This window comes from Protopterus annectens, chromosome 14.part0 (genome assembly GCF_019279795.1).
Source record: "Protopterus annectens isolate FY-2018-M chromosome 14.part0, PAN1.0, whole genome shotgun sequence".
Lineage (NCBI taxonomy): Eukaryota > Metazoa > Chordata > Ceratodontiformes > Protopteridae > Protopterus > Protopterus annectens.
Genome location: NC_056748.1, coordinates 921,822,746 through 921,845,167, shown reverse-complemented (window position 1 = coordinate 921,845,167; position 22,422 = coordinate 921,822,746). Strand labels below are relative to the sequence as shown.

At 41.7% G+C, this 22,422-nt stretch overlaps 1 protein-coding gene across 1 annotated transcript in view; it reads right to left on the bottom strand.

The window, feature by feature from the left end:
* The window catches only part of LOC122789343 (CREB3 regulatory factor-like), a 1,518,167-nt gene that overhangs the window by 808,283 nt on the left and 687,462 nt on the right, over nt 1-22,422 (bottom strand). The window contains exon 3 of the mRNA XM_044056721.1: nt 12,482-13,469. Within this exon, the coding sequence (XP_043912656.1) occupies nt 12,482-13,469 (988 nt within the window). The remainder of the gene's footprint in view (nt 1-12,481; nt 13,470-22,422) is intronic.

Sequence of the window (22,422 nt, the reverse complement as noted above, 5' to 3'; positions counted from 1 at the left end):
AATATACCGACGACGGATAGTGCGCTGATTAAATAAAGTACAAAACCAACAGCAAGGTACGTTTTGGTCAGGGCCTAGGCAAGGAATACAGTACGAATGAAAATCCTTATGAGGTATTTGCTTTCCACAAGTAATGCAAGAAAATGTTTCCCCAACGGGGTACTTAGCTTTAGTTGAAGACTTTGGTTTTGAAACTCGAAAACGAAAATTTCAGGAGTCGGCCGACCGGCACTTGCAAACTGCTTCTGCTTCGGGCACCGCACGGCAAGAAAGACTGGTGTAATGGCGTCGGCTGCATGTTTTATACCCCTGACGACCTGACGTCATGGAAGAAGGGACAGCAACCGACGCAGGATACAAGACTGTTAATCAGGCCAACTGAGGGCTACTTGCAAGCAGATAACCCAAATGTAATGACTGCAACAATGAAACACGAAGAACATCAGGGAAGTACAGGAGAGTATACAGAGAAAGAGGCTGGCAAAGAAGAAGTGGGAGTGTCAGAGAGATGAAGAAAGTAGACAGGAGTATAAGGAGATGAGGTGTATGGCTAAGAGAAAGGTGGCAAAGGCTAAGGATAAGCCATATGGAGAGTTGTATGAAAGGATGGACACTAAGGAGGGGGAAAGGACCTGTACAGACTGACTAGACAGAGAGACTGAACTGGGAAAGATGTGCAGCAGGGAAGGGTGATAAAGGATAATGAGGGAAACATACTTGCAAGCGAGGAGAGTGTGTTGAGCAGATGGAAAGAGTACTTTGAGGGGCTGATGAATGAAAAGAATGAGAGAAAAAGAAGGTTGGATGATGTGGGAATAGTGTGTATCAGGAAGTGCAGTAGATTAGCAAGCAGGAAGTAAGGACAGCTATGAAGAGGCTGAAGAATGGAAAGGCTGCTGTCCCTGATGACACACCCATGGAAGCCTGGAGGTGTTAGGAGAGATGGCAGTGGACTTTTTAACAGATTGTTTAATAAAACCTTGGAAAATGAAAGGATGCCTGAGAAGTGGAGTAGTAGTATTTTGGTACAGATTTTTAAGAATAAGGGTGATGTGCAGAGCTGTAGTAACTACAGAGGGATAACACTGATCAGTCACAGCATGACATTATGGGAAAGAGTAGTGGAAGCTAGGTTAAAAAGGGAGGTGATGATTAATGAGAAGCAGTATAGTTTCATGCCTGGAAAGAGCACTACAGATGAGATGTTTGCTCTCAGAGTGTTGATGGAGAAGTATAGAGAAGGTCAGAAGGAGTTGCATTGTGTATGCCGACTTAGAGAAAGAATATGACAGGGTGCCTAGAGAGGAGTTGTGGTATTGTATTAGGAAGTCAAGAGTGGCAGAGAAGTACGCAAGAGTGGTACAGAATATGTACGAGGGTAGTGTGACAGTGGTGAGGTCTGCAGTACGAATGACGGATGCGTTTAAAGTGGTGGTAGGATTACATCAATGATCAGCTCTGTGCCCTTTCTTATTTGCAATGATGATGGACATGTTGACAGATGAGATCAGACAGGAGTCCAGCTATGTTATATGGGTTGGAGACTGTGGCACTGACAAAAAGGCAAGAGTTAGACATGGAGGTGGCAGAGTTAAAGACGTTAAGATCTGCACTGGGTGTGACGAGGATGGACAGGATTAGGAATCAATATATCAGCTCAGGATGGACAGTTTGGAGACAATGTCAGAGAGGCAAAATTGCAATCGGTTTGGACATGTGCTGAGGAGAGATGCTGGGTATATTTGGAAAAGGATGCTAAGGATGGAGCTGCCAGGTAAGAGGAAAAGAGGAACGCCTAAGAAGAGGTTTATGGATGTGGTGAGAAGACATGCAGGTGGTTGGTGTTACAGACCAAGATGCAGGGGACAGGAGGAAATGGAAACAGATGATCTGCTATGGCGACCCCTAACAAGAGCAGCCGAAAGAAGATGACAAAGATTATAGATTAAGAGAACACTACTTGTATTTATTTAATTGTATTCATTTTTTTTAAATAAATTAATGATGCAATCTTTTTTTTTTTTAACATAAGAAAGGTGTTTGCAACTTTAACTAATTTTAGTTGAGAATATTACTCCAATGATTTGTTACATTTAATCATGTGACCTTTTAAACTTTTTCTGATGCATTCTGAATCATTTTCTGAAGACGTTCTATTGCACGAATAAAGAACGAAAGTGCTAAACTATTCTTGATATTCATTTTCCCTTTTGGTGGCTGTTTTCCAATTTTGAGTTTCAGTGTTTCTTGGTTGGCTATGCTTTGTGAGGTTTTTATTTTTGCCTGGAATAGTTTTGCTGTGGTGAGAATAAAACAGGTAATATTCTAAGATAACCATTTTTAAATGGTCTGTTTAGACACAGGTTATAACTTCTTACCCTCACAAGAAATTAACTAATCCAAAGAAAAGATATTGTTCTATTGAGATAGTACCAGAGTTATCTATGGACAACCAAGGTGTGGTGTATCCTCTTCCCCTCATTTCTGGGTTCAGGAAAGAAAACAGGGAGATGCATAGTTTGGCTTAAAGTAAACTCAAATATAATTTTAGGCACAAAAGAATTAGTTCCCAAAGAAACCCGGTCTCTGTGGAAAATGAGATAAGTCTGACTAACCATAGGAGGTTGCTACTCAAATAGTCTTCTTGCAAAGGTCAGAGCAATCAGTAAAATAATTTTCCATGTTAAGAACCTCAAGTCAGCCTGATGATCTGGTTGAAATGGAGCACGTGTTAGCATCTCTAGCATGAAATTAAGATCCCATGGACGAGCCACTGGTTTTCCTGGAGGCCTCTTATGCAAAACCCCTTTCAAAAACATTTTTACAAGAGAATACACTGAAAGAGGAGGATCCATGACTCCATGAACAGACATAATGTAATGACTGAAAAACCCTGGTGGAAGACAGTAACTCGCACAAATACTGTAAACCAGTGGAAACACTAGCCCTGAAAGGGTGCTGGTTATGTTGTTGCCACCAACTAAAAAACATTTCCCATTTGCTAATATATGATTTTTCTGTCAGCAGGCTTTCTTGCCTCTATTAATACCAGTTCCCAAAAGGGAATTAAGACACCATCTTCCTTGAAATCAGCTGAAGATGACTTGGGTTGGGGTGCATCAAATACTCCTGTTCTTGCACAAATAGATCCATTCTGTGGGGAAGCTTGTGGTAATTGCCCTTGGCCATTTCCAAAAGAAGGGAGAACCACTGTTGATTGGGCCAGAAGACAATCACCACAATGATCTTGGGGGATTTCTTCTGAATCTTCAGAAAGATCCTGGATATCATTGGAAAAGGTGGAAAAGCATGCACGAACATTCCTGTCCAAGTAGAGGAACAGGCACCAGCCTCCCCAGCCTTTTTCCATGTAGTCCTGGGGCAAGAATTTGCCAACTGATTCAGACAGCAGGAAAGGAGGTCTACACAAGGAACTTACCACAGATGGATCAAATCTTAGAAGACCCTTGATCCAGTTTCCATTTGTAAGGGTTTGCATTTGTGCAGTTCAGCTTGTCGGCCACACAACTTTGCTCTGACTGGATGTAGGATGCCTGTAGAGTGAGACTGTAATGTAAAGCCATATCCCAAACTAACATGGCTATTCTGCAAAGGGGGTAAAGACCTTGTTACCACCTGCTTGATGCACCATGTGAATGTGGTTTTGTCTGTAACAACTTGAAAAGGTCCGGAGGACCAAGGATGATTCAGAGAACGGCAACTGTCTTGATTAGAGCAAGCATCTCAGAATCATTTGCTTGTGTCTGTCCCTGATGTCCCAATCACCTTACACTTTTATCACATCTAAAACTGCTCTGCTCCCCAAGTAAAGTGTGAAGTGTCTGTGGTGACAGACTGCCTTAGAAAGGGGGATTAATGGATTTCAGGATATTTGCTGTCTCCACCAAGTGATTTCTTTTCTGACAAATCCCAGAACTGGTATTTGAAAAGATTATGGGTACCAGAACCAAAAAGACTTCAGATACAATCCTATCTTTCTCATCTGGTGTCTTGCCAGGGGTATCATGGGTATTATAGATGCCTTGATACCCATCATCATAAGGTATTCCCTTCTCAGTGATTGAAGTCTGGGTGGAATACCCTAGAAATAGATCTATTTTTTCCTGGGGAAGAAAAGCTCTTTGAACTGAGAGTCTAGCAGACACCCCAGAAACACAATCCTGTGTGATGGCATCAGCAAAGACTTGTTTTTTATCCTCTTGGAATCTCAGCTTGTGTAAGAGATCTCTCACCTAACACAGAGATTGTTGACACTTTGAAAATGACTCTAAAAATAGTCAAGTAGTCTAAACATGGACAAAATGTGGATACCCTGTAGCCTGCAATGAGGTATAACTAAACATGTCTGTCAATACTCTTGGTGCAGTAGATAGTCCAAAGGGTAAAGCAGAGAACTAATAATGTGATCGACACACACAACCCTAAGAAACTTCTGAAATCTTGATGAATCCGGATGTGATGAGCATCTTTTTAAATCTAGTTTTACCAGGAAACTTACATAAGGAAGATGATGCAACAGATTGTGAAGTGGCAGCATTTTGAACTTTGGCACGTTCAAAAATTGGTTTAGGAATGAAAAATCCAGAACTGGTCTCCAGGCACTTTCTTTCATTGTCACTGAAAACATCCCTGATTAAAAATCTTTCCCAAACTGGGAAGAGAGGAACTGGCTCTATTACTCACTGAAAAACATATATTGATGGACAGGGGGAACACAGGAGTATGGTCTGGTCAATGAGGAATTACTCCCTGAAAAGGAGCAATGTCCTCCCACTGCCATCCATAATCTTAATGAATGATCTTCAGAACTCATTTGTCTGAAACTATATGTTGACAAAGAGAGAAATGGAGTCTCTGACTTTCTAAAAGAGTAAAGGGACTGCTAGGGTGGTGGTGGTGGTGTGTGTGTGTGGGGGGGGGGAGGGGGGTCCTTATATAGTTATTTGTCTTCTTAGATTGCCCTTTTGGGGGGGGGAGGTCCAGTCTTCTTTTTCAAACCCCCAGGGGCATTCCTTCATATATGTCTGTTTATCAGCATTTTGCTGAGACTGTTTATTTTGTTTCTTGCCAAAACTGGATAATTGGGTAGAGAATCCCTTGGAAATCTTGGAAAAGCAGGTCTGAAAAATCTGAAAGATTCCCTGATTCCAAGGACCAACAAGAGGGGTTTTCCTTTGCCCACTGAGGGGACCTCAACAGTCACAGATGACATGGCTAATCACTGGTCCACAGAAGCAAACTGCTAGCCTGGTGTGGTAGCAATGCTTTTTTGGGGGGGCCGTAAGAAGGACCAATCATGCCACTGGTAGTTTGTTCAATGGTCAAGCCGAAAATGGTGCCAAGCAGGTAAAAATTTAAAGTTGCAAAAAGTCATTTTTCCCCTAATAAAAACACACAAGAATGTACCTTAATATACTTTGACAGCCCCAAAAAGTAAAACAAGTCATTCACTGCTGCCAATTTTCCCCAAATAAAAAATAGTTTTCAACTGCTTTCAACAAGTTTTAAACTGACAGGAAAAAATGCACCCATATTTAAAAGTACAGTTAAGTCTATAGACAATTTGTTTAAATACAAACTCCTAGAAAAAAAAAAAGTACAGTTTTGTACCTACCATAAATGTAGATGTTCGAGTGTTGACACTGCTGCAGTCTTTACACTAGGGTTATCCTGCCGTCAGGCAGTCCCGCAGTCGGCCAGAGTTCCAAAGTCTTGGTCCGGCATCGGTTGCTGTTGCCTCCTCCCTGACGTCAGTGCGACAGGGGTATATAAGATGCAGCCGACGCCATTTTCTTCAGTTTTTCTTGCCCCAGATGTCAGGTGTCCCCAAATAGGTAGGCAAATCAAATTGCTAGTAAACAATACAAAAGAAAAGCAAACAACCATTTTTAGGTTACTCCCCATTGGTAAAAAGGGTAGATGTCCTAGGTAAGTACCAGAAAGTAAGAGGGGAAGGAGGGAGGGAGGGTAAGATGGACTGCAGCAGTGTCAACACTCGAACAACATCTACATTTATGGTAGGTACAAAACTGTACTATGTTCATCGTGTTACACTGCTGTAGTCATTACACTTGGGTGGAATCCCAAAGCTGAGGTAGGGTGGCTGGATCTATAAGGCATTAGGGGTGGCTATAAAGCCCTGCAGTACAGCAGTGGCGAAGCCAGCTCTGGATTTGGAGTATAAAGGCAAATGGCAATGTTTGGTGAAGGTATGCACAGAACTCCATGTTGCTGCTTCCAAAATATCCTTGGTAGGTACTCCTCTGAGGTAGGCAGTTGAAGTGGCTGTTGCCCTGGTGGAGTGAGATCTAATGCTGTTAGGTACAGGTTTCCCATGGTGGGTATAGCAGAAACGTATACAGTGTCCTATCCATTTTGAAATAGTCTGCTTTGAAATGGCTTTTCCCTGTGCTCCTGCAGCGTATGCTACCAATAATTGCTCAGATTTTCTGAAAGCTTTGGTTTTGTCCAAGTAGAAGCGTAACTGTCTGTGAATGTCCAAAGAATGTAGCAATTTCTCCCCTGTTCTGTGGTTTTGGATAAAAAGTTGGCAAGTGAATAGTTTGGTTCAGAGCCACACTTGATACCACCTTTGGCATAAACGTAGGGTTAGTTCTTAAAGACACCCTGTCCTGATGGAAGATGAGGAAAGGTTCCACTGCCATTAGTGCCTGTAATTCTGAAACTCTTCGTGCTGATGTAATTGCCAGTAGCAGAGCAGTTTTCCAAGAGATCTATTTTATTTCTGCTGTGTTAGCTGGCTCAAAAGGCGGTAGAGTTAATTTCTCCAAAACAAAGTTGAGGTCCCAAGCTGGTGTAGGTGCTCTACGGGGCAGTCTTATGTTTTTAGGCCCTCTGAGGTATTTATTGTTTGAGCAAAGGATTAGAAAAAATTGGTGGATCCGTGTTGTAATGAGCAGAGATAGCTGAGGCATGGATCTTGATGGATGAAAAAGAGAGGCCCTTGTCCAGCATCTCAGTTAAGTATTGCAGTATCTGAGGAATGTTTGGGACAAGAGGGTCAAGGCTGTGTGCTTGGTTCCAGGCACAGAATCTCTTCCATTTATCCGAGTATTTTTTCCTGGTGCTAGGCCTTCTGGCCTCCAGAATGGCATCCATAACAGCTTTGGAGAGAGGCATTGCTTGCTTGACTAGGGAATTTTCCATGCAGCTAGGTTTAAGGTCTTTAGCTGGCTGTGAAGTATCTGACTGTTGTGCTGTGTCAGCAACTCTGGGATTTGAGGCAAAATCCAGGGTGGTTCTTGTGCTAAGTTCTTTAAGATTGGGTACCAGTGCTGGCATGGCCAGTCTGGTGCAATCAGTATCATTTTTGGCTCTTCCTGCCTGGCTTTTATGAGTACCTTTGGGAGGAGAGGTAAAGGGGGGAAAGCACATACTTGTAGTTTTTTCCAGCTGAATGAGAGGGCATCCACTTTCCATGCTTGTGGATGGTAGCTCCTTGTGCAGAATTTCTGTAATTGGCAGTTCTTTGGGGAAGCAAACCGATCTATGTCCGGGCTCCACCATTTTTGTGTTATCATTCTGAATATTTGTGGATTCAGTTTCCATTCGTGTGGGTCCATAATGTTTCTGCTTAGGTCATCTGCCAGTGTGTTTTTCTCTCCTGGCAGGAATTGTGCTTGCAGATGAACTTGGTAGTTTACAGCTGTGTTCCACAAGGTCATGGCTTGCCTGCAGAGGGGGTAGGAGTGTGTGCCCCCTTGCTTGTTTATGTACCACATAACTGTGGTGTTGTCTGTCTTTAGTAGTAATTGTCCTGGATGCAGTAGGTCCTTGAAAGCCATAATAGCATTTTGTACAGCTAGCATCTCTTTCTGATTGATGTGGAGATGTCCTTGCTCTGTAGGCCACTCGCCTTGGATACATTTTCCTGCCATGTGTGCTCCCCAAGCGTAATCCGATGCATCTGTTGTCAGTGTTTGCCTGGCTGTGGGTTGAGTGAAAGGCTGTCCCTTGTTGAGGTGACAAGCTTGTGCCCACCATCAAAACTCCTGTTGTAGGCAAGGAATTAGTGGTATAACTGTTTCCAAACTTTGACAGTGCTGAGACCATACGTTCTTTAGGTACCATTGTAGTTTCCTCATATGCAGTCTGGCATATGGAATTAGTAGTATGCATGATGCCATGTAGCCCAAGGCCTGCAGAATTTTTCTTGCAGGGAGTTGGGTCTTTGTTGCCATTAATTGAAAATACTGAGTCAGTTGTCCTTGCTTGTCTGGCGTGAGATAAGCCATCTGGGCCGTTGTGTTCAAGCTGGCACCCAGGAATATTATCTGTTGTGAGGGCACTAGTTTTGATTTATTTTCGTTTACTGTGTACCCCAGGCAACTTAATAACTTTTTTACGTACGCCAGATGCTTTAGTAGAATGTCCTTGCTCTCTGCTTGAATCAGGCAGTTGTCCAGGTATGGATAAATTTGAATTCCTTTTTGCCTGCAAAATGCAATTACTGGTGCCAGGCACTTTGTGAAGACCCTGGGCGCAGTAGATAAGCCAAAGGGCAGTGCAGAGAATTGATAGTGCATTGAACCTGCTAGAAATCTGAGGTATCTTCTGCAGTTTTGTCTGATAGGGACATGCAGGTATGACTCTGAGGTCCAATGTCACGAGCCAAGCTTTCTTGCCCAGCATGGGAAGAAGCTGCTGTAGTGTCAACATCTTGAATTTTGATACATCCAGGTAAGTGTTTAGTGTAGAAAGGTCCAGAATGGGTCTCCAGGCTTTGTCCTTTCTGGGAACCAGAAAGAGTCTTGAGTAAAATCCTTGTCCCTGTAGTGGTACTTTCTGAATAGCTCTCATGTCCATGAGTGCTGTAATTTGTCTTTGAGCCTCTACCCGTTGATTTGGTGGCAGATCTGGCATTCCTTTTAGCCTTGGCAGGGTGTGAAAATGGAATCTGTAACCTTGAAACACAATGTTGAGAACCCATTTGTCTTTGGTGATGCAATGCTAGTTGTGATAGAAAAGTGCCAGTTTTCCTCTTAAGGGGGCTGCCAAGAGAGAATTGTTTGGCAACTGTAGTGGAAAGTCATTGAGTCTGTTTTTTATAAGATTGAGGCCTGTCTTCTCCTTCTTTCTGGGCTGGTGTGCCCCACTGTCGAGGCCTGTAAGGGCCTTGTGTCTGACCTCTACCTCTTGGACGTCTGTATCTGCCCCTTTGAGGTCTGTCTGCGACTGGAAAGGACCAATTCTCTGTTGGCCAATTTCTGCTAAAACGAGGAGGCTGAACCTGTAAGAAATCTTTCACCGTTTGCATAGATTTTGCCTTATCCTCCATCTTCTTTAATACCTCCTCTGCCTTAACTCCAAACAGCACATCCCGCTGCAAAGGTGCATCCAATAATTTTACCTTAACATGATCTGGTAACGTATGTTCTTTTAACCAAGCATGCCTTCTAATGACAGAGCCTGTAACTGCTGCTCTACAGGAGGCCTCTAAGGAGTCAAACCCACATTGCAAAGTATGTTTTCCCACTTGTTCAGCAGCATGAAATAAATCCTGCATTTCTTTTAAGTTAGGAGGATCTGAATCTGGAAGCATCTTTTGTTTCAACTGAGACATCAAAAATTGCTGATATTTTAGCATGTGAAACTGGCAATTTAAGGCTCTCATTGCTAGAGTTGCAGATGTATATACCTTCTTTCCCCATATGTCTAAAGCTCTGGAATCTCTGTCAGAGGGAACTAGGTTTTTTGCTGATGAAGCCTTAATCCCTTTGGGTCCCTGAGAAATAGTTTCAGGGTCAGCAACAGGGCTTTTGTACAGAAACTTGTGAGAGTCAGGGACTCTGTAATATCTATCAGGTTTAACTGGGGCTGGGGGTAAAGAGTCAGGGTTCAAACTGGCTTCAGTGTATACACATCATCCACAATGTCTAGAACTGGCGGGATAGCAAGGGGTCTGTGCTGAGGCAATAAAAGGAAGTCTCTGAGCCTTTCCTTGGATTCGGAGTAATCCTGACCTTCCCAATGGAAATGCTCCCTCATGGTAAGCAAGGTCTCCCCAAAGGAGTAATCCTCAGGCGGAGAGGCTGATAGAATTGATTCCTCAGCATCAGAATCCTCATAAGGGGGTAAAGAATATCCTAGGTCCGAGGAAGAGTCAGAGGAAATGGACACCTGGTCAGAAGATTCATAGTCTGCATCCTGTCTGGGCCTTTTATCAGGAGGGGGATGGGTCCCCCTGATCAGGGTGATAAGGTCCTCGGCCATTTTTAGCATTTGTTTCTTAGGCATGGAAGCCTGTCCTGGAGAGAGTTGTGTCTGTTTCTTTGCTTTTAAGGGGGGCTTAAACTTAACAGAGGGTTTAATGGTTGACTGGGTAGGTCTGAAAACACCCTCTGTAACTGTGGATTGCTCAGCTACTTCGATTCCCTCTGTAGGTTTAGGATCGGTAAGCTGAAGGCCTAGTGCGTCCAAAGGCCCAGCCAGCTCCACGTGGGAGTCGGATGCAGTCTGTGGTTCTGTGGAAGCGGTCGTCAGGGGCTGCGTAGGTGCCTCGCTGAAAACCGGAGAACCGGCGATCGGCCTAGAAGAGGTCTCGTCATCAGTTTTGGGCCTCGGATGCCTGTCCTTGCGCTTTTTATGCATTGCGGTCATCAGAATTTTCGACGGCATGGTGTAATTGAATTTTCTACCAAAATAATGTCGGGCAAAATCAAACCGACGTTTAATAATTTTAATTCTTAAATCTCTAAATTCAAACCATTAGGATGTAAAGTATTGTAATTAATAATAAATCTAGATTCCATATTCAGCAATCTTCTAGTGAAATCAATAATGTTGGAGTTTAACCCCCTGGGTTTGCCCAAAACACTAAAAATCAACCCATTATCCACTCCCCCGTGTACTTCATGGAAGTGGCTGGCCACTGGACTTTCTAACCTCCCCCTCCTTATATCACCAATGTGCTCAAGAATTCTTAATTTCACTCTTTTCTTGGTCTGCCCAATATACCATTTTTTAGGTGTACAATTACATCCTAATATGTAAATTACGCCCAAAGAATTGCAATCAAAATGGTTGATGGCATTAAAACTAACTCCATTGATTTTTGTGCCATCCAAATTTTTTTTTTTTTTCAGTGCCATGGGGTTAAACTCCAACAGTATTGATTGCACTAGAAGATTGCTGAATATGGAATCTAGATTTATTATTAATTACAATACTTTACATCCTAATGGTTTGAATTTAGAGATTTAAGAATTAAAATGATGTATTTGTCTAGTATTTGTTAATGTTTTTCATGGAGAGTATTGTATTAAGAATTTTTAAGTAATAAATATTTAATTTAGTTTAAAATTTAAAATATATACATTTGAGAAGTAATAAATCATTGTTAGGTTCCTTAAATGAATGCATTTTTTGCAAATTATTTAATTATCAATTATTTAATTATTTAATTGATTAGTGCTGATGGTTTATAAGCGTTGGATTTTTTTATGGAAAGTATTCCTTGTGAAGGCGAAGGCCGAGGTACCAGAATTCAATAAAGAGCAAAGTGGTTTCATCGCTGTTGGACTGCTATTTTTCGTTCACCTAGTGTTTTTTGGTATGCAAGAAAAAGTTTCCCCAATGGGGTACTTAGCTTTTTTAGAAGACTTCAGTTCTGGATTCGGAATGAAAATCTCAGGAGTAGGCCGACCGGCACTTGTGAACTGCTTCTGCTTCGGGCACCGCGCAGCAAGAAAGACTGGAGAAAATGGCGTTGGCTGCATCTTGTATAGCCCTGTCGCACTGACGTCAGGGAGGAAGCGACAGCAACCGACGCCGGACCAAGACTTCGGAACTCTGGCCGACTGCGGGACCTCCTGACGGCAGGATAACCCTAGTGTAATGACTGCAGAAGTGTAACACGATGAACATCAACTTTCCTAACCATAAAAGTACAATTAAATAATTTTTTAATGAAGGTTTTTCTCCCATGGGGGACTTGTCTGCCCAGCAATTTAACAGCACAAGTCGACCGTCGATCCTTGAAAGCCTATACTGGACAACTTTCTTTGGTGGCTGGAGACCTCTGAAGAGATTTGCACTCAAATACGTCTTTTTAGGGAGCTCAGCTGAAGCTGTCTAATGGTTAGAGTACAGGAAAGGTACAAAGTTCTGAAAGCTGGCCACCTGTTACATTCTTGGCCGGTAATAACCCATATAGCTAAGGCTACTGCAGCAGTGATCAATATGATAAACATCTTAAGACTAAAAAAATCACAAAATGCATCATCACATTAAATCATTATTTGAAATACATTAGTGTACATGAAGCTTGGAGTTAATGTAATAAAATATCATGAATCTCTAAAAGCATGGACATTTAAGTATAATTTCCAATCCTGCTCAGCACTCCTAAGACCTGACGTCTATCAAGGTATGCTTAAGTACATGTGGTAATATGCAATCTATATTCCAATCAATAATGCAAACAAAACAAAAGACTTACCTGATTCAGAAACATTACTGCTACCAGAACCCTCTTCAACATTCCGATCCTCATATTCATCATATTCATCCTCATCCTCTGTTAAGTCATTTTCACTTTCTTCCTGCTCTGAAGTAGAGCTTGATTCACTGCCTGACGCATCCACATCATTCACTGCTGCCATGGGTCCAAGACTCTCAGCAGAGCTAAACATGGAGTAGTTGTGTTCCTCATTTGTGAGCTCACATTGTGACTCAGTACTTCCTCTAGCCAGAGTTCTCCCATAGTCATTAACTGACCTCCAAGCACCTGGTTTCTCTTCATCGTCGGAGAAGGTTTCCACCTTAATGCTACCTACATCACACATTTTTATAACTGGATGGCAATGCTGTGATCTCAGTGAATCCTGAGAGTACAGAACTGTGTGTCCAAATGCTCCTTCATTAAATGCCTGTAAGCTACTTTTATTAGCATCTCTCACTAAAGACTTCTTTAATAGAGTAGCAGAACAAGTTTCATCCCTAGGCTCTCTCTCAAATCTAGAATAAGAATTACAATGTTTACCACTGGCAACCAATCTAACTTCAGTATATGAATCTGAATGATGCTCTAAAAAGCTATTCAACTTAGGGGCTTGTAAATTTCTGGAAATGGCCCCTGATGCTTCTCTTTTTAAGACACAGATGGTATCATTAGGCAGTGGGATGTGCTCTTGGCTTAATGAACATAAAGTTGATACCCAAGGTCTTTCTTCTTCCTTAACAAAAGGTCCAGAACTAATACCAAGAAGTGGAGTCTCGTTCGCATTTTCTGTCCACTGGTCAGTCTTAGTATACTGAGCAAATTCCTCCAAAGCAGAAATGTCCCACCTTTCACATTTGTTTGGATCACATGGTTCATCATCCAATAGGTCACTTAAAAGCTCAATATTCTCTTTCTTTGGACTTCTATATGCTCCTACAAGAAGATGGTCTTGTCTGGTACCATGTGCTGAGTTCAATATGCGATCCTGAGAAAAATCAAATAAAACATTTTTAAAAAAGATATTACAGCACTTATGCTAACATAAAAAAAATGCAAACCCCATATTGTCTGCTTCTCTTAATGCCAAGAATTGACAAGTACTTTGCTTTCAACATTACCAAACCTCTGATTTTACTTGCATAACAGATCTGCTTTAAATATCCTACCATTAAGACAGTCACTGCTTTAATCTAGTTTACATTATGCGTCAACTGCTTGAATAATGTTTAATTTGTAACGCTGTTTAACTCTGAAAACTCAACTACTTATTGCTTACGGCTACACAAAATGAAATATACTGTACTTGCACTGAATTTTTAAGGTTGAAATTGTCGGTTTCTACTGATAAATAAAAAAGGAGTACAGCTGGACCTACCTTTTCATCAGACAAAAAGTGATCAATAAATACACAGTATTTTAATAGCAAACAAGTTTGCAGTTTTCAGGTACAGTAAGAAAATGAAGATAATCATTCATGCCTTTAGTCCAGCTTAAAAATGGACAAAAGATCCATCAACATCATCTTCTTTCAGCTGTTCCCATTAGGGGTCGCCACAGCGGATCATCTGTTTCCATTTCTTCCTGTCCTCTGCATCTTGCTCTGTCACACTAACCACCTTCAGCATGTCCTCTCTCACCACATCCATAAACCATCTTAGGCCTTCCTCTTTTCCTGTTGCCTAGTAGCTTCATCCTTAGCATCTTTTTCCCAATATACTCAGCATCCCTCCTCAGCACATGTCCAAACTAACGTAATCATGCCTCTCTGGCTTTGTCTCCAAACCTTCCAACCTGGGCTGACCCTCTAATATACTTTACTCCTGATCCTGTCCACCCTCATCACACCCAGTGCAAATCTTAACATCTTTAACTCTGCCACATCCAGCTCTAACTCTTGCCTTTTTGTCAATGCCAGTGTCTCCAACCCATATAACATAGCTGGTCTCACTACCCACTTGTAGACCTTCCCTTTCACTCTTACTGGTACTAGTCTGTCACAAATCACTCCTGACACTATTCTCCACCCACTCCATCCTGCCTGTATTCTCTTCTTCACCTCTCTTCCACACTCACCATTACTCTGAACTACTAATCCCAAGTATTTAAACTCGTCCACTTTCGCCACCTTTACTCCTTGCATCCTCACCATTCCTCTATCCTCCCTCTCATTCACACACACATATTCTGTCTTAGTCCTGCTGACCTTCATTCCTCTTCTCTCTAGAGCATATCTCCACCTCTCCAGGGTCTCCTCCACCTGTTCCCTACTCTCACTACAGATCACAATGTCATCTGCAAACATCATAATCCACGGGGACTCCTGTCTGATCTCGTCTGTCAACCTATCATCATTGGAAATAAGAAAGGGCTCAGAGCTGATCCTTGATGTAATCCCACTTCCACCTTAAACGCATCCATCACTCCCACCGCAGACCTCACCGCTGTCACACTACCCTCATACATACCCTGTACCACTCTTACATACTTCTCTGATACTCCAGACTTCCTCATACAATACCACAACTCCTCTCTAGGCACCTGTCATATGCTTTCTCTAAGTCTACAAAAACACAATACAACTCCTTCTGACCTTCTCTGTACTTCTCCATCAACACTCTCAGAACAAACATCGCATCTGTAGTGCTCTTTCCCGGCATGAAACCATACTGCTAATCACTAATCATCACGTCCCTTCTTAACCTAGCTTCCACTACTCTTTCCCATAACTTCATGCTGCGACTGATCAATTTAATCCCTCTGTAGTTACTACAGCTCTGCACATCACCCTTATTCTTAAAAATCGGTACCAAAACACTTTTTCTCCATTCCTCAGGCATCCTCTTACTTTCCAAGATTTAATTAAACAATCTGGTTAAAAACTCCAGTGCCATTTCTCCTAAACACCTCCATGCTTCCACAGGTATGTCATCTGGGCCAACAGATTTTCCATTCTTCATCCTCTTCATAGCTGTCCTTACTTCCTCCTTGCTAATCTATTGCACTTCATGATTCACTATCCCCACATCATCCAACCTTCTCTCCCTCTCATTCTCTTCATTCATCAGCCCCTCAAAGTATTCTTTCCATCTGCTCAACACATTCTCCTTGCTTGTGAGCACGTTTTCCTCATTATCCTTTATCACCCTTACCTGCTGCACAACTTTACTAGCTCAGTCCCTCTGCCTAGCCAATCGGTACAGGTCCTTTTCTCCCTCCTTAGTGTCCAACCTTTCATACAACTCTTCATATGCCTTATCCTTAGCCTTCGCCACCTCTTTCTTTGCCATGCACCTTATCTCCTTATACTCCTGTCTACTTTCTTCAGCTCTCTGACAATCCCACTTCTTCTTTGCCAACCTCTTTCTCTGTATACTCTCCTGTACTTCCTCATTCCATCACGTCTCCTTGCCGTCCTTCCTCTGTCCAGAAAAGATATTCATGCCAAAAACATTTCCAGTTCAATCCAGTCTGAATTTCTTATTTCCCCCAATCACACATGGATGTCTTTCTTGGTATACCACATCATCACAAAAAGAAGACTACGCAAGTTATACAAATAAGTATGATACTCTTTTCTGAACTATGACGATACTAAGTTTAGTGCAATTCTGGACTCGTAAGCAGTTCTCTACAGGAGAACAGAAGTGCAAAAAAAGCACACAAGTACACAACAAAATGGATGGGAGAGAGAACATTATTTCATAGTGTTGTGATATTTTGCAAAGTTAATGCAGCAATGGAAACTAATGCTTTTGAAAGTGTGTGTTAAGTTTGAGGAAGTACAACCCCTGAGGAATATTTGTTTCTGAGTGAAAATGAAATATTCTGTTACCTCACAGGTTGCTTGACCTTGCAAGTTGATACATTTGAGTAGGAGAGGGGTGCTGGGGGGGCTTTCCCCTGCAAAAAACACTTACGGGTTCAAAGGTTTTAGTAGAGCTTTTATTTCTGCTGCTTTAACAGAGATTTTTTTTATCATCCTCAACTCAAATTAAGTTTTATTGAGGAGATTCCATGTAAACCCAATGCCAATTTTGTCCACAGATATTCAAATGCTCAAATCTTAGAAAGCAGCCTGTAATATATGGCAAAGTAGATGCCAAAGATGTTAAAATAATCCGTCTACTCTACAAGAGCATTACTAAGGCCAGAAATATGAGTAGTCTATACAATTTCTGGAGGCAATAATGTGAAATAACATTAGAAGAACAATGTGCAACACAATTACTAAAATGGAGATGAGGGATGAAGTCAGAACTAGATAAATGGGCAAGTGTACATCAAAAGCAAGAGAAAGATGAGTGGCTGTAACTATTAAGGGACAAGTGGAAGATGTGAAGAGGAAAGTCATCACAGAAGAAAAACATGGGTGGCAGCTAGCAGGAGGAACCCTTCAAATAAAAAAAAAAAATAAAAAAAAACTGCTTTAGTGGCAGCATAGAGAGACCTTGAATGCATAACTGTAAGCAATGGTACAGTGCAAGTTAAAGAGGTTTAAGATGCCAGGACAGAACAAGAAAAAGATGTCACAAGGTGAAGCAGAACTACAATACTTGGATAGACTTGACAGGTAAGCCTTCTTTATGCAGTGTTATTGGACGTTACCTGACAAATATACCTTTGGTAAATCTGCAGACATTATTATTTAAAAAATATATATACCCTAAAGTTAAGCATTCCCGACTTTGTCCATAAAATGGTTAAACTTCTCCCTGTAACATTAGGAACCCAAATTTCTGAACACAGAGTAAGATCATCAGAAGACTATCCAGGATAAAAAGGGCAAAATACCAAATGGCTGTTCTTCACATGAGGGCAGAGCAAGCTGTGAGCCAAGATTTCTGCTACACAAGGAAATCTAAGAGAGAAGATCACAGCTACCTATCCACAGCAGCCATGGCAAGCTTGCTTAGGCACAGAAAATGAAAAGGGAAAGAAGTGTTATTACTGTTCACATTCCCTTTGTGCAACAGGAGAAATGACAAACTATCAGGGTAATGTACTGGAAAAGCTTAAGCTCCCATTTTGTACTACTTATGTAACACATATGACTTTGTTTTATCAATTGATGTATGAACAGGACCCTCCTTAATGGATCCTACAATTTGATTAAACGTCAAGCAATAAAAATACCTAAATGAAGAAAATACTAGCATGGACAAAATGACAAAACTTTACGAAATGTCTAGTTTGAGGGCCTAATGCCAAAGACACAAGCAAGAATGACTGTATGTTAGGGAACGCCATAAATCTAAGAGGCATGGTGACTACGCAAGGCAAGGTAGGCCAAGCAAGCAATGGAAGCAGTTGCACTACAGAGATTACATAACCACAGTCTAGGAACTTAAGTATGCCATAATGCCAACAGACCAATGCACGTCTTCTAAAAGGGCAAGAGAGACTGTAGACTCATTCACTCTTCCAGCAGTGATGGATAAACAGTAAGTGTGGACCTGAACTCTCAACTTCTAGAGAAGAACCCCACACAAGAACTTTGTAGCATTTTCTGGAGAAAAGGATCTCATCCATTCTCTTAGCTCCTGCTCTTACAGAAAGCCAGGCAATGAGGATATGTCCAAGAACAAGGTCCACCTCCTCAAGAGAAGAGGAAAAGGATAGAGAATGACTCAAAGTGGAGAAAAAGACAGCCATTTAGTACCAGTAGGGACACCTGTATGAGGCAAAGCAACCATGATGTTTTTCAGTACTGGATGCAGTTTGTGGGCTTGTTTGTTGAGGCAGTGTGGCTTCTTCCAAAGTCTATTTTCATTCAACTGCATGTATTTGTAGTGCACTAATGTGGTACTTGCAAACTCCACCAGCTCCTAGGTTGCTAGGCTCCCCTTAACGGCATATGACTTCATGCAATAGTGAAAGGACAGAGCCACCACTGTTTCTCAGAGGTTTAGTGTGCTTACACAGTGTTAACCCTTCTCCAGTCTGAGTACAAGTGTCAACCCTAAAGACTGACTGACACTGAGTCAGATTAAGTGGGAGTGGCTCCATCTTGGACGCATAGTTGGAATGCCTCCTCTAGCCACTTCCGTCTTAACTTGAGAAAGACATTAGCCTCACAATTCCTTCTCCTACCCTTGCTAGTTGCAAAATACACCAGAACCACTGTTCACAATCAGGGCATTTTTCCCTCTATGCCATGGAACTGGCTTATGATGAAAAAATCACCCACAAGTAGAGCTCCATGCTGTATGATCTGAGGATCTCACAGCCCAACAGCAGTTAGACACACCCTATCAAAAAGTTAAAGATCCTCCAAAAGGATAGGATCATCAGAAGTAACAGGGGCTGCCTTTGGGAAAGGGGCTTCCACTCAGCTGATACTGAGAACTCATCCTGGCTCTCCACACATGACCAACGGTAGGACGGTCCCCTTCCCCCAAGTGAAAGGACAGACAGTAGGGGTCCATGCAGAACTGCTCCCAGTTGAACAGAAGCAGAAATAATTCCATCAGCTACATACTCCACTGTTGGACCCAACAAAAGAATGAATGAACCAAGCAAAGAAAGGCTCAAGCCTGAAGGCAAAAAGAACAGAGTACTTCAACAAGGCAGGGTTCTGTATTCACAAATGTCAGAAAAATCACTCCACACCCATCATTCTTTGGTCTACAAGAGGCTTGGTGGGGGGTAGGACAACCCCAACTCTAAAAAAAGCATAATGCTTGGAACAGTCAGAAGAAGAAAACCTCAAACTTCCCCAAAGTCTTGTTGGCCAAACAGGGAGAAAAAAGGCCAGACTCCCTCTGAAACAGTCAAAGTTTCCAACAAGAACCACTATGGGGACAAATTCTGAAGATAGGATATTTCTGGGAGACTAGTAATTCATCTGCATTCACCATAATCTAAAACCACAAAAGCAACTAACTCTAGAGGCCAAATACTCATTGTAAGGCTGCCCTACCAGCAAATGCAAATCTCCAAAATATCCATGCAATGTATGTGACCCCCACACTGAATCAAGGTGGGTGGAGGAGTCCCCCTCAAAAGAAGGGGAAGCACCAAGAAAAAGCATTCCCTCCCACAAAAAAGACACTGCCTTCCAGGAAGGGGTAGAAGAATTTCATGATAGAAGGCATGCTCTAAGGGGAGCAACAGATCTTAATCAACTAAAGGTCCAGAAACCTAACACCATGAAGTTTAAACAAGATAAATGCAGACCAAGGCACACTTATCTCAACCCATCAATGCCTCCAACAATCCACAACACAAAATGCTATGGGATCTTTAATGGAGGGTAGCTGTTGAAATGCCAACTTCATCTAACTAACATATCCCAAAATACCTCACACTGGGCAAATGGATTAACTTCAACTGAACTGTGGGAGTACTTGAGAAACAGTAACTATCTATGGTACAGAGGACAGGACAAAGTTTAATTCTGGTAAACTGCCGCCTAAGGCTGCTCTATGACTATTTTTGATTGCCTCACCCAATCCACCATTGTACAAACACCTTGTATTTAAAACTGACCCTAGAAGCCCCTCTCAAACTTGTACCATCTGCTCCTACTATTTAGCACTACAGCATCATGTTGAGAGGACCAAACTTCGACTTGATTAAACTTCAGTTACACTCCTTCATATCTTCCTGCCCACTAAGTACATACTTCAGTATACAAAATATTAACCCAATTTTACAGTGTATTTTTCAATCTCTGACCTAGTTCCTACTACTACCTTATGAAGGGAACAGAAAAGACCACGGTGAGTACAAATACTATCCTAGGGTACAAATTTGCACTATTTCTACCTGCATTTCATACTTTGATCGAGTTCTCAACTAATCACATGTGGTCAAGAGTAGTTCAATAACAATCTTCCCATAGCTTTAACAACCTACTTTCTGTATCCTAATTCCACATACTCGTCTAGTTCATAAACTGTCCAAATCCTACTTCTCCTGCATTCAGATTCCTTAGACAATGCCTAAATTCCCTCATGTTCACTGGCAATTTCCCTTTAACTGCAAGGCAATAATTCTAAGTGTGATAGATGCAGATATAACCTTATACTAGACACAAAGGTCTCCACACAAAATAGTGATCCTCTACCTTCAGCAGCATTTACTCCTATGTACTAGCCTCCTCACTAGGGTTATAGAAAAACTTTGTGCACAAATGAAGTAATCCACACCCAAACTGAAATGAACACCAAAAACATTTCAGCATGTTATTTTATCACCTACACTGACAAAATTATAACCTTTCTTGTAATAGAAAATACTTCGCTCCTCAGTGACCTAAATTTCCCTCCAATGACTGAGGAAACTTTGCCTCCACTAACAGTGATCCTAGAGACCACAGATGATTCAAGGCTTCCAAAGCATTTACTACTGCCATCATCTCTGACTTTGATTTGCTGCTGTCTTCCTTTTGGCAATGCACCCCGCACAATGTCTGAAGCAGTACCTCTGACTGACTGAAAAGGTGAAAGGTAAAAGGGAAGGCCTGTACTGAGAGAGAACTGGTTCAACCATCCACTAGAGTACCACCCTTCTTACAAACCACAGGACTGGAATCTGAAAAGATAAGCAGCACTGATGTTGAGAGCATATTGACCTGAGATTCTTCTGAATTTTCCTCATGTGAAGTCTAACCAAGGGAATCATTAGAATCATTGAGGTCATATATCCCAGAATCCTGAGAAATTCCTTGGCAGATACTAGAGATCAGATGGGAAAACTCAGTAAGAACCACTGATACATTTGTACTTTGTAGGAAGAAAAGCTCTTTCCATAGCAGCATCCAAAAGATGCCACAGGAAAACTACACAGAGAAGGAAGGAGTAGACATTTTTTTAGCTCACTTGAAAGTCCAGACTGAGGAGGAAATTCAAAACACTTGTCAAGGACTCTCAATCAAAAAATGATTCTGCAAATGTAAGATGACCATCAAAATATGAAAAGATGTGGATGCCTCAGCTTCTGGAATAGCCAACTACTGGACTCATACACTATGTAAATAACCTTGGAGCAGTGGACAACCCAAAGGGTAAGACAGAAAACTGAGTGTCAGCCAGATACAGAAAAATCTGAAATGCCTAAAGTGTTTGCCAATATGAATGTTTCAGAAGGTATCAAGTCCAGCATTACCATAAAAGTTAATAAGAGGATAAGAGAGAGCAATCTGAACTCTGGAACTTGAGAAAAAGATTGAGACAGGAGAGGTATGACTGGGGGTGACTGAGGTTTTTAAAGAATTTTCCTGGTCCCCTCTTTCTCTGGCACCAAAAACATTACTGAATAAAAACCTTTGCCCTTTAGGTTGGCAGGTGGAGTTTCTATGACCCCCCTGTAAAAGCATTTGTTCCATAAATGGACCAAACTGGGAAATTTGTTTTACCGGGTATGGAAGAATCCCCTGGAAAGAAGGAAAAAACTACCCTTCCAAGTGTACCCACTGTTGAATGAATTTTATTACTTTTTTATTTATCCTTTCCATCTTTTAAGAACACGAAAAAGTTAACTCTCAACCTCCCCTTAACATTGCCTTGTGCTGCTTTTCAGGTTATGGACATATCTGTAGAAGGCCTTGCGGTTGTCTTTGGTCTGTGAGGCTATCCTCACCTCCTAATTGACCTTGTTGGAATTGGTCCTCTTAGTTTCCTGTCTAGCCTTCCCTAAAGAAAGGCTATTATCCTAATGTGACTAACTCTGTCAACAAAGTGAAAGCAAATTATTTGGCTTGAAAATGGATGCTGGAAGATTTGGCTCGCCCCATGAATCAACTTTCTCCTCTCGTCAAATCTCTTAAGAAGCTCAGCTGCAGAAGGACCAAAAAACTTTGTCTTGGGGGAGGGCAGATTTAAAATCTCAATCTTAATGTCTTCAGATATTCAGAATGTAACCAAGCAATTCTTCTCATGCATGACCCAAAAGTAGCAGCAGCTCTGGAGACAGCATCTGCAGAATCATAACACTTT